At 32.6% G+C, this 12986-nt stretch overlaps 2 protein-coding genes across 2 annotated transcripts in view; one reads left to right on the top strand and one right to left on the bottom strand.

Annotated features, from left to right (window-relative positions):
• Window positions 1-12986, top strand: part of LOC129943290 (pyridoxine/pyridoxamine 5'-phosphate oxidase-like) — a 133061-nt gene that overhangs the window by 22345 nt on the left and 97730 nt on the right. The gene's annotated exons all lie outside the window — the stretch shown is intronic.
• Window positions 5083-11893, bottom strand: LOC129943288 (protein NASP homolog). Its single transcript, XM_056052609.1, has 6 exons — window positions 11608-11893; window positions 6468-6667; window positions 5984-6407; window positions 5767-5926; window positions 5428-5705; window positions 5083-5375 (listed from the first exon to the last, which is right to left on the bottom strand). The coding sequence occupies exons 2-6, from the start codon at window positions 6656-6658 to the stop codon at window positions 5148-5150; spliced, it is 1281 nt and encodes a 426-aa protein (XP_055908584.1). The 5' UTR covers window positions 6659-6667; window positions 11608-11893; the 3' UTR covers window positions 5083-5147.

The raw sequence follows: 12986 nt of genomic DNA, 5'->3' as shown, positions 1-12986 counted from the left end.
TTCTCACTAACAGAATCTCAAGTGCTGACATGGTCTTAAATTGGAAGATTTGTATAGCTTTTAATTTCAAACAAAATAAAAGTTGTTAATGTGCATGTATTAAATTAAATAAAATGCAACAAAAACATATTAAAACATTTATTATTGCCTTAATTTGTTTACTTAAATTATTTGCGAACAAAATACGGACTGCAACTAGTTAAGCAATATTTTAAAATCATAAAATACTTTTAAAACAACAAAACAGACTTGTTTATGCATATACCTACTAAATAATAAAAATATACCAAATAACAAACTTTGCGATTTCCCAGATATAGTTTCTTTGTGTTTATTTAATGAATTTTTATTAAATTTTATATAATACCTATTTCATCAGAAATTCATATGAAATACATGAAATCCCAATTACAAATATTATGCCTTTCCGTATTGATCCTATCAGATGATTCAAACAGTTTCAATACAAAATTACCCTCCTATAAAGCCAGTTAGTCCACACTTGGAAAACTTTTATTAAGGATTATTCCAGTGCATAATCCGAGAATGCGTTTGTTTACTTAAATCGTAGTCAAGCCCATGAATTGAGCAGTTGATCGGAGATTTTGTCAATCAGCCAATTTTGCATGATTAGCTCTATTTGGCTCGATGGCATGATAAACAGAAAAGATTTGATATTCCTTTGACGCCATCTTGGGTTTTCTGTGACGGCGCAATCGTCTTTCATTATTATGATTTTAATTTTAAAGTGAAGACATATATTTTTAAATTAAGCATTTAAAGATTGCGTTTAAATGATAAGAACTGTAAAATTATAAAAAGTACCAAGATCCATCAAATTAAGTGGATAAATATTTTATGGCTGAATCACAAACACGCTTCAGCTTCGGCTTCACGTGACGTATACGAGTTCAACCATAGGAATTCAATGCATGCTATCACTATGGAGCTGCGACCTCACGTTTCGTTTGACAATATGACTCTAAACGGAAGCTCTAGTTCAATTATCAAAACATTTGTTTTGTCTGACAGCTCAACAGCTGTAAAAAAATGTCAACAAACAAAATATTTGCGATGTGGAGAGATTAAATAATGGAAATGTCATTCAAAGCAAACTCGAAACAGGCCCACCGTAACGCAGGCGAAGCCGAAGCTGAAGCGTGTTTGTGATTTAGCCATTAAGAATTAATAAGGATTATTGGGACGTCACACAAGAAGCAACCAATTATAACCAATTAAATAATAGAAAATAGTTAAGTTAAAAATACAAAATTATTTAACTTGCTTTTTGTTAATCTCCCATGGTTTTCACTTTGATGTGGTGGGAGGGCTTTTGTCTGACCCTCCTGCAATCCAGTTGCAGTGTCAGGCAACCAAGAAAACCAAAAAACAAAGGGATTTAACTAAATAGTTAGGTGGAGCACGCTAGTCAGTATTTATGGGAGAAGAAATGTACGCATCATTTTTTGTAGGGACATTCGATAAAACACTTTCTTCCTCTTGAGCAGGAGGCAGTGGACGTGAAATTGGTAGAGCTTATTACTTCGTCAAATAGTATCGTATTGTTAGCTTCAGTTGGTTGAATGCTTGTAGAAATGCCGCCGATTTTCCTAGAAGTCAATTTAAGCTCGTATCTTACATCATTAAATGAGAAACGAGATATGGTAAATTCAAAATTAATGTCATTAATTTTGGATATAAATTCAAAAAGAATAGCGTTAAGTTGACAGAACGCTGAGGAAACAGAATTCGATCTGGATTGTAAAGAAGAATTAAGATCGGACCGAATGCTTTTAATTTGATCAAAAATGTTTTCAAATTCAAACGATCTCAAGCCGGTTACAAATGAAAAACGTATATGACCATAACCATTTATATTTCCAGAGTGGTAACAAATGTGTACAGAAACCCTCGTTTTAAGGGTCTCCACTATGGGCGATATTTAATTTTTTAAAATTTTTTGATTGAAACTAAATCGTTTGGCAAGGGTTTCGATGAAACTTTCAAAGTTTTAAATGCCTTCGGAGTGATGCAATTGCACGAGCACGAGAAAGGATGAAAACTATCAGTAGTTCGTTGAGTCAATCACACATTTAAAATCGATGTTATGATATTCACATGATGTTTTACTAAGTTCGAGACAATGAGGATGAAAATATTTACCGGACAGGCCACGGCACATTTTTAGCTTTGTGTATTTGCTGTCGAGAAGGGAAGTTTCGGAATCACAAGGGTTATTTTCCTTTGTTTTGTATTTATTATTTGTATTTATTTATATGAAAAACTATATTAAAAAACTAAATGGATTAGTGTTCAAATGGTACATATGTGCACTCAAGAGGACACAAGCATCGACTTATTTTTTTTCTCAAAACTCACCTCTTTTTATTAACTCCTACTCTCACCTCCCCGCGATGAACATCGGGTGCCTAGTACCTCACTTTGAGATTAAGTATTCAGACGACAGTGGAAGAATTTCCAAGTTCCAATTAGGTTGAACTACTTAGTAAACAACTTATATGGCTTATACGACATATTTGGAGCCCAGAACTTTAAGGAGCGGTCTATCTGCTATCTGGCTTACCATCCTTCGAGTTTTTCTAAGGATCTGGTTGAGGGTTGTACCGTCGGAGTGACTTCCCAAACACGTACAAACATTTAATTGTGAATTAACAATAAGCCTTAGTATCAGACGGATTTACAACTTTGAATGGAATGTTAGGTCCCTTAGACCTATTCGTAAAAAGTATAATAAGTGGTTAAATAAATATTTCAAATGAAATCAATCAAATTATTTATATATACTTACGTAAGCAAATGCATTAGATGGAATTCGGACGAGGTTGACATTAACTTTCGCAAAAGTTAGTTCCCAGCTTAGAGCTTTAAAGAACTCGGTTTTTGTTTCATCGAAATGTTTGTTTCCAGATCGAAAAACTGCAATTGACAAGTGTTAAACTAATAGCAAAAAAGTCCGGTATTACACCTCGCATGTTTATCCTTACATGATTGAAATGCAAAAGAGAAAGGAAGTAATGACAAATGAAACAGAAATAAATCTTTTTGGCATGTACAAGCTATTCATAGAATGTTTTTGACGTTTGTCTTTTCTTTTCTTTAAATTTTGTTTTATAGTAAATACCTTCATATGGTGAGTGAAAGTAAATTTAAGTGGACGAAGGCAATAACATCGGAATTCATTTTTAATAACGAATTGTACCCGATTTTATTTTTGTTTTTTTCTTGTACCACGATTGTTCAAGCATAGTTTGTGTAAGCGTAGCCCAAGGAGATATTATAGGAGTTGAAATCTCCTACTATCATATTGTTACAAAGATTATTTAAAGTTAGATGAAGTATTGTTGAATGGAAGGAATATTTTGAGTTTGTCGATAGATTATGTAAAGAAATTAGCTGGCGTAGGTTTATTGATACTGGGGTGGAATCGGCTAATTCACCTTAGCCTTAGTTGATAAATAAAATAACAAATATTTCGTTTATGAATAGAGCTACCAGACGCATAGTTAAAAAAATAAAAAATATTCTTGTGACCGGCAAATCTTATGACATTCGAAAAGAACACAAGAAAAGTAAAAATGTTATTAAAACTGCCAATTTGTAACTTTTTTAAAGATATTTTATAGAAATCATTTTAAAATTTCACCATAGCAACAATGAATTGTGACAATTCTATTCTGAAATTGTTCAATCGAATGGAGTTGAATTATCTTACACAGATTTTGACAAATTAAAGAGAAACACTGAACTCTTATAAGGCAATTTGAAACATTAACTAAAGCTTTGTAATCGTTAAAAACGTAAGCTTTGTCACGCTTTGACAGCTGACAACTGTATTGTCATTGCGTTTTTGTTTGTTTTTCGATGTCTTCCTTTCTGTTGCTTAATTCATAGAAAATATGAGTCAAAAAATGGAAATAAATTCAACGTCTGTGGTTTAAAGCTATATGAAGTTTTGCGAATTTTAACATCGCGCCTTTTGACACAGGATATCGTAAGGTCGGTAAGAAGCTTGTCAAAATCCCAACTTACCTGACGTATGTTTTGTTTTACATTGTCCGCGCACTAAAGGAATACCCTTATAATGATTAAACACAGTGTGAGCAATTAGGAAAGGAGGATAGGATTAGAAAGTAGAAACCGTTGCACATTGGTTTTGAATGTCTGCACATTGCAATGCGTGGGAAATATTGAGCCCGGTAAAGCATTCTAATATAAGTTTGTCTTGAACACTTCCGAAATTTGTTACATTCGAAACATTTAAAATAAGTCCTAATAAAACTTTTTTTTGTACATTTTGAAAGAATTTTGTTAGGACACTAAAAAAACCAAAATCCCAGTAACACAAATAAAAAACTTATTTATATCTGTCATTCTTTTTTTATAGACGCCTACTTTGATGACAATAATGAACTGGTTTTTGGATATTGCATATCTGCCGCATTCTTGCAATAGCATTTCTGTTCAAAATGACTGAGACTAATTCCAGTTTTGATCTCACCCTCTCTGTAAATAAGTCTGTAACAGTAAGTCCAACTCCAAAATCGTGCTCCAGGGTAAACTGATGTGCATTCCTAGCAGAACGGGTATTACCGGTTGAATTGTTTAAGGGGAGGAATACAACTGCCTATTTCACTAAAGCATTGTTAACAATGACAGGCATTATACTTTGCGGCGGTGTTCAAGAGAAGCAAATGTCTCGGTAAGAGAACGTTCTCATATCATTTTAGAGCTCTTTTTATGAGTTATATTAAAGTTTGAACGAATAAAATGTTTGTAAATTAGCAACATTTTTGGCGATGTCAAATATGTGATCCTTGTGATGTTGTCCTTTTTAACCATTTGTTTTCTAAAGCAAACACTTGAATTACAATAAATAAAATGATCCAAATAAATAATACAACAAAATATTTATCCTTAATTTACACCATTTAAAACAAATACCTACCTCAGCAGAATCAATCATTAATACAAATTTCTTCACTAAAAATGCATATATTATATTCTTGTCATTTGTATGATTATAAAAAATGTGTTGATGCAAGTTAATGAAGCACTACTTGATTCAATTATAAGGTAACAACTTTAATTGGAATGAGTTTATATCTATAATGAGTAAATACAATAATTTAAATGGCAGCTTTTTTAGCGGGTGATGCGACTGCCTCCGCTTCTGAAGATGGGGATGTGTCTGGCTTTTTTCTTTTAATTAAATGTGTTATATCTGTTGGTTTAGAAGATGATGTTATAACAGATGAACTAGTACCAGACGAAGATGCACCCCCACTATCAGTTGTTTTCTCCTTAGTACCAGGTCTTATGTAGTTATCTAAAGCTGCTCGTACCTCGGCAATGTTCTGAAAACAAAAACTTTAATACATTAAAAAAAACATATTTTAACCGTAAAACCTGTTGTCTGGTTTCTTCGATTTCAGCAATTTTAGCCATGATCTCCTCTTTAGTTTCTTCCATATCTTTAATAAGCTCGGTGTCTTTTTCAACTAGATTTTCCTTGGCTTTCATTTCATTAATTTCATCCTCAATAAGGGCACATGCATTTCTAAGACTTTCCGCACCTTCTTGATTCATTTGTTGCATAAGATAAGTAAGACCAATTTTATAATGAATTTCAGCCATTGCGCGTCTATAATTGTCTGTCAAATTCTGGTAAATCTTAAGCGCTTTTTCTGTAAAATAAAAATATATGTATAAAGATATTAGAAACATTTATAGAAAAATTAAAATCACCATAATCTTCACGAGCGGAATCAAGAATATTGTTTTCAAATTCAATATTTGCCAATTCTGTTTGAACTTCTGCCAAGTTAGGGAGACCACTTAATCCTTGACGAGTGAATATTTTAGCACAAAGCTCAAGGATTTCCCAGGCTAGTTGAAGGGTAGATGCCTATTAAAAAGTAGGTAATGTATATTGCTGTTTGTATGAGAATGAGATTATATTTACTGCTTCGTTTTCATCGTCTTCTTCTGCATCATTTATGCCATTTGAAGTACTAGGTTTTATTGTTGATATTCCTTCATTTCCATTTGTTTTGGTGTCTTTTTCTGAGCTTGTTACAACATCTTCTATCAATTTTGTTTGGACTGTTGAGTCAGCTATTTCTCCTCTTGTTTCTGAATTTCTGTCGACTGTGGAATCTGGTTCTTTTGACTCGTTTTTAGTCTGTTCTTGTTTTGTGTTTGGCTCGGAGGGGCTTATTTCCTGACCAGTCCCATTTTTTTCTCCAGATTTATTTTGTTTGGTGTCTTTATCATCCTCATGTTCCTCTTCATACTCGTCTTCATCTTCAAACTCATCTTCTCCTTCATCGGGAACATCAACTACTTTATTTTCATCTAAGGCAAGAGCTATCAGGGATTTGGCGTATCTGGCGATTATAAAACATTAGTTTTGTTTTTGTGTAAACTAAATTTATTTTTTATCTTACAACAAATATGGCATTCCAAGTTCATCTGAGAGTTCGCCATAAATTTCTTCATACAGTGCACATACTTCACTCAATTCATCAACAGATTCACTGTAACATTTCAGAAGATAGTTTCTGGAGCCTTTGCTGTAGAGCTCCTTAGCCTTGATGATAAGTTCATCTCTAGAAAGCTTGACTTCTTCTTCACTCATTTTACCCAACTAGAATGACATAAATTGAGTAATTGGTATATTAGTTTTTTATTAAATTTTTCAGGTAAAAAATAAATTGTCCAGTTTAATATTTTTTTAACACTTTGAATATTTTTTAATTTTACTAATTTTTTTTAATTGAGGGGCAGGTTACAGCTGTCATTGCTTTTAGTCATTAAAATCAATAATTGTATTTCTACAGCTACTATTAAAATTTCTAACATACACAAAAAATTAAATTACAATTACACGAAAACTATAATTTTGTTGAAAAAAGTGGTGTAGACATTGTTGTTCATGTAATTCCAATAGGGCTCATTTTAAACGTTATATCAATTTGTAAAAAACTTTTTGAGAGTAGTTGAACAAAATTTAAACATTTATTTTTCAAATTAACTGTTTTTATTGATATTGATATTTTTTTTCGTATGTTGCAATATTTGTTAGCAAGCATTTTTTTTCTTTTGTGATTCCCATTTCTTAACAATGGACCATTTCTTCATCGTTAGGTTTTCAATTGATTTTAAGTCTAGCGACTGTGCGGTCCATTCAATAGCATCAACTTTGTTATCCTTTTTATGCTTCTGCTTTTTTTTTCTTTTGAAAGACCCTCTGCCTCCGGATAAAATAGACATTTCTGACAAACGCATCATTTATTGACAAAATTCTAAAATCAAATTAAAACTCGATCTTATAATTCTTGGTTTGTCTTTGAAACTTAGTTTTAAAAATATTTAGTATTGCTTGACTTTCAATTATTACGTTAAATCGATTTACATTTAGTTACAGTTTTATCATCCGGTAAGATTATTTTGAGAAAAATGACATTTTGACATTTAAATGTTTGTTTTCTTTGGTTTGGCTTTTAACAATTATTAATTTTAAAAGAAAAAAGGAATAAAAAGTTCTTAAAAAACATTAAAACTATTGTTACTTCCATGTACACAAACAAAGTCCAAGAGGACGAATCTTCATTTTCAAGTTAGTGTTTTAGTAAATAAAGGATTTTTAAATAGGGACGTGTTGATTTTGACACTTCGTGGTCATATTGTTTCTTTTACTTTGTCAAATGGATGGCACTACGTGCCAAACAACTCGAAACACAATCGATATTCTGTCAGCCACTAAGATCGTGTAATTTAACCCTCTTAAATTTTTCTCAAGTCGAAGGTCTATGCGAAAGGAAACAATACTATGGAGTCATACCAAAAAATGTTTTCTTTTTCGGATTTACAGTTGTGTTCATATAAATAGCAGTGCTCTCAAAATAAAACAAAAAAGCCTTCAATATCAACGTTATAATACATTTCATTAAACTTCTAATCACAAACTAAAATATTTTATTTATAATAACAGAAAATAAGTATTATCGATTTTTTACCGTTAGCTTTGTCACAGTAAAAAGCGTTTTTTAAATATATGACTGTTCATAAAAATAGCAGTGCATGACATTACGTAAGTAAGAAAAATTGTAATAAGTTATATGAAAGTGTAGTAATAATGATAGCTTACAATTAGTTCTTTGTTGCATAACCATTGTTTTTTATGATGCTTCACATCTACATGGCGTCGAGTCAACTAAAACCTGACACCTTTCGATTGGTATTGAGTTCCACGAAACACGCACTGCTTCCCACAATTATTTCGTTTTGCTTTATGAACTGCGTTCTTAACATCCCCCCACAAATTTGTGATGGGGTTTAGGTCGGGGGATTGAGCGGGTCACTCCATAACGTATAACTTCTTCTGAGCAAACCATGGTTTTGCCTTTTTTGATGTATGCTTTGGGTCATAGTCTTGTTGGTATACCCAAACCAACGGCATTTCCTACTCAGCAAAAGGTAACATAACCTCCTCGAGAATGTTTACATACTCGGTTGTATCCCTTATACCCCCCATGAGATAAATAGGCCCGAACCCCTAATATGAAAATCAAGTTCATATCATAATTTTTCCTTTACCATGCTTCACTGTTTTTATAGTGTACCGTGGATAGTATGCTGCATTTTAAGGTCTTCTCACATATTCTCGACGACTCTTGGACCCAAAAAGGTCGACTTTGCTTTCATCGCTTCACAGAACATTCCTTTATTTCTCTTTTGCCCAATCTTTATGCGCTTTAACAAACTCCATTGTCTTTGCCACATGCTTTTTCGTCAAGAATGTTACCTTGCGTGCAATTCGGGCCGGTAGCTTCGCTCCTAAATGACGTCTTCGTATTGTGAAAGCGCTAACAGACAGTTGACGTCCATTTCTTATTTTCCTAGAGCCTATGAAACGGTTCTGTTTTTCTAACTGAACAATTGGTACGAGTACGATAACTTTGGCGACAAGATATAATAACGGTTTTTGGTAGAGGGGCTTAATATAAGCATTTTTTACTATGGGAAGGGGGTTGGGGGGTGGTCTATCTCCCCCCGTTTAGGCGGTAGGGGCCAATTTAAAAAAATATGTACATTAAATGGAAAAAAATAATTAAAAAGCAACGGTAATATTTTCAATTCAGTATTATACCTTTTTATAAAGCAAGCATTTTTGTCTATTAGCTTGTTTTTAAATCAAAAACTAAAAGACATGAAATCTAGTTTTCAGTTTTTGATCAAAAACAAATAAGAGTAATAAATTCTGAAATAAAAACAGTGGTAATTAATATTGGTACCCGTGGCATGATGGTTAGTGCGTTGGACTGTCATGCTAGAGGTCTTGGGTTCGATCCCTGCCTATGCCTATGCCATCTAAAGTCTTTTCACGGGTACTGCCTCTTGCGAGGAATTGACAAATTCTCCAAGAGTAACTATTGTCATGAAAAAGTGCTTTCTCAAAATTAGCCGTTCGGAGTCGGCATATAAACTGTAGGTCCCCTCCATTTCTGACAACATTACTCGCACACAGGAATGGTTGAGAGTTGTAAGTCACTAGGCCTTGGTTCTCAACGGACTGTCGCGCCACCCAATTTATTTATTTATTTAATTAATATTGAAGTATTGAAAAATTACACTTTAATCCTTTTTTATTACTTTTTTTATTGCACAAATTTTGACTTTAAAACTATTTGTTTCAAAAACTATGTATAGTTTTGACTTGATTTAAAAACAAGCTAATAGACAAAAATGTTGGCTTTAAAAAAAGGTATAATACTTAATTGTAAGTATTACCGTTGTTTTTGAATTATTTTTTTCCATTTAATGTACATTTTTTTAAATTGGCCCCTACCGCCTAACGGGGGGAGATAGACCCCCCTCCCATAGTAAAAAAAATGCTTGTTTTTAACTGTTCTATACAAATCCGTCATCTAACTTTGTCGCCAAAGTTATCGTACTCTCCCCGAACAATTTTTCTATCAGTTCTTTCAGTAGTAATCCTTTTTGGGCCTCGCGTTTTCGGTTTATTTTGTCGTATAAAGGCGTTACTGAGCATTTTTGCTGAGCAGCCTAGGATGTCTTAAATATTTTGGTAGGTTTGTCCCATCAAACGATGGTACAAATACATTAATACTTTATATAATATAATATTTACTTACTAAAAAAAAAAAAAATTTTAACACCTTTTTATTTAAAAAAATCAAAACCACTGCTATTTTTATGAACACTCTATATTCAGATAGTTTGAAATAATGTAAAAAGTAGTGTATGTCAATTTTTTTGTACGAATTTCCGTTTTTAAAATAATTGACAATCTAATAAAATGAGACCAGCACTGCTATTTTTATAAACACAACTGTAAATCTACGCGCCTAAAACAAGTTCATATTTCAAGTGAATGGATACGAGAGCATAACAGAGAGGTATGTATGTAAGGAGGGCATGCTGCCCCTGCTTAGCTCAGTATATGATTTGGGGTGGGTGCTAAGTTGAGTATATGCAAAGAAGTTTTTGCATTTGAGCACTTAAATACAAAAAACCTCTTTTTTGGGCGACCTTACATTACGCCAGCACTAATTTTCTTGTGATTTTTTTTCTGTTAGGTAGGGGTCTCAATAGAACATGTTTTAAATACACCACCTTTTTCGGACTTAACCCTACTTTTTTTGTATTACATTTTTGAGCCTAAAACAAGTTTTTTTATTGATAGCAAGACGTACTAACAGCTAGGAATGTAAGGGCGGGCATGCTGCGCCCCTGCATGGGATCACTATAGAATTTGGGGTGAGTGCGAGTTTAGGTATATGCAAAGTACTTTTTTTAATTGAGCACTAAAATCAAAGAAATCACCCAAAAAAAGCAAGTATGGCAACACTGAACAAAAAGCAGGGAAGAAATGTCAAAATTAACCATTTTTGCGTTTTTTGTATGCAAAAAAGTGAATTTTAAAAATTAATTAAAAATAGATATAAATGTTTCCTCGCTCTAAAATTGCTATAGTTATTATTTATTTGCACATATCTATTAAATAAAATAAACCGTGAGTCGAAATTCGTGCTGCGTAATTGAAAGTTCAGCCAAAACATGTTTCATTGAGACCCCTACAACTGTAAAAACAAAATCAGAAGGAAATTCGTGCTGCCGTAATGGAAAGTCGCCCCATTATCGTTAATTTTCACATATATATCAAATTAAAAAAAATGCTTTTCGAAATTCTTAGCTTAATGGATTTTTTTTGTAAGTTATAAATAATTTGAAAATAAAAACTTGAAAATTCAACGAAATAACACAAAAAACTCAAGTATGGCAACACTTATACAACGAAATAGAGAAGAAATGTCATAAGTAACCATTTTGGCGAGTTTTATGTAAAAAAGAAAACTCTGAAGATAAAATAAAATAAAAATAAATTATCATTCGCTCTAAAATCGCCAGTTATTTATTTGCTAAATCTATCATATAAAAAAACCGCGTGTGGAAATTCGCACTGCAAAAAAGGCGCGTTGTTAAAGTCGCCCAAAATTCGGGCTGCGGTTAACGAAAGTTGAGCCCACCTAGTTTATATTTTTAGTTCTTAGAACGGCTTACCAGTCTTAGCAGCTTATTATAATATAAAATTCTCTCGCACTAACAACACTAAATTAAAACTCGCTTAATATATTTCTTCACTTATGTAGCTTGATTTCAATATTGGGAATTAGTTTTATAATCCTCCAAATTAAATGATATGATAGGGTCTAAAACCGCAACTTGCAGCTGTTATTTAATGTTTATTTCTGACTCCTGTTCTGAAAAATTTTTTCAGATAATCTTAAACAAAGATACGTGTAGACGTCAAATTAAGTATGTAAAAAGCCGGAGCTGTTAAAATTTGAGGCGGTAAAACGACCAACAAACGTTTATCCCTCAATTATACAGATAGAAAAACACTACAGAATTTCCTTCACCTGACTAGATTCACATCAGCAGTTGAAAATAAAACATGAGAGTGTATTAACACAAACACACTCTCATAAGGTGTATTTTATGTAGTATGTAGGAACCGAAAATACTCAACTACAACTTATTAATATTGGAATCTCATATGATTTTTTGGTTTGCCAACAAGTAACTGTCATTGGAACTATGTGATATTGGAACACAAGTTTCAATTTTGAACATATAAGTATCAGCTGTTCAGGAAAATGAATTCCTGTCCGGAAAATAGCAAAATGAATTTTTATCGGAAAATAAATGCGCAACAAAACTTTTTTCTCATTTTTTAAAGGGTAATTGAATTTTAAGGGACGGTATTGAATTTAAATACAAGTCCGCTAACTAACTTTTTTTTATTATTATTACAACTTTATTGATTCATAAATAAATTACATAATCAATAATTAAAGTTAAAGCTCTACCTACCAGTGCTTTGAGCTAGATAATTGTTAAATAAATCAAATTAAACTAACTTTTTTTTTTTAAATTCTATAAAAACATCGAGTATCCAAATAACTTTTTTTTTAATGCTATAAATATACGGAGTGTAGCTTCGGCTGTGTGGCGCATAGCACCGTCCTGTTGAAATCAAATGTTGCCAATATCCTCCTCTTCAAAACAAAAATTCGTTCAACATGGCCCGATAACGATCACCATCGACTGTAACGGCCACTATTTTGCCACAATTTTCCTAGTTTACATTTCCGACAAGATCAAAATGAGTTTCATGTGAAACGATGATTTTGTGGCAAAATTGGCATCTTCTCTAAGCGTTATTCCCAGCGTTGTTCAAGCGTTTACGCAACCATATTCCAAATAAGCACAAAAAAAGTTAGATGGTGGACCCTATATAACAGAAATCATTTAGGAAGTTATTGTCCTTATTTGTTTTTTACTAGCGGCCCGTCTCGGCTTTGCACGGCTAGACATAAATAGGTACAAATATTGAAATTATAAGCATGCTAATTAAAACGACCAGGAATCACTAAATT

Source organism: Eupeodes corollae, chromosome 1, assembly GCF_945859685.1.
Source record: "Eupeodes corollae chromosome 1, idEupCoro1.1, whole genome shotgun sequence".
Classification (NCBI taxonomy): domain Eukaryota; kingdom Metazoa; phylum Arthropoda; class Insecta; order Diptera; family Syrphidae; genus Eupeodes; species Eupeodes corollae.
Note: the sequence above shows the minus strand (reverse complement) of the source record. Positions and strands in the feature narration are given on the sequence as shown.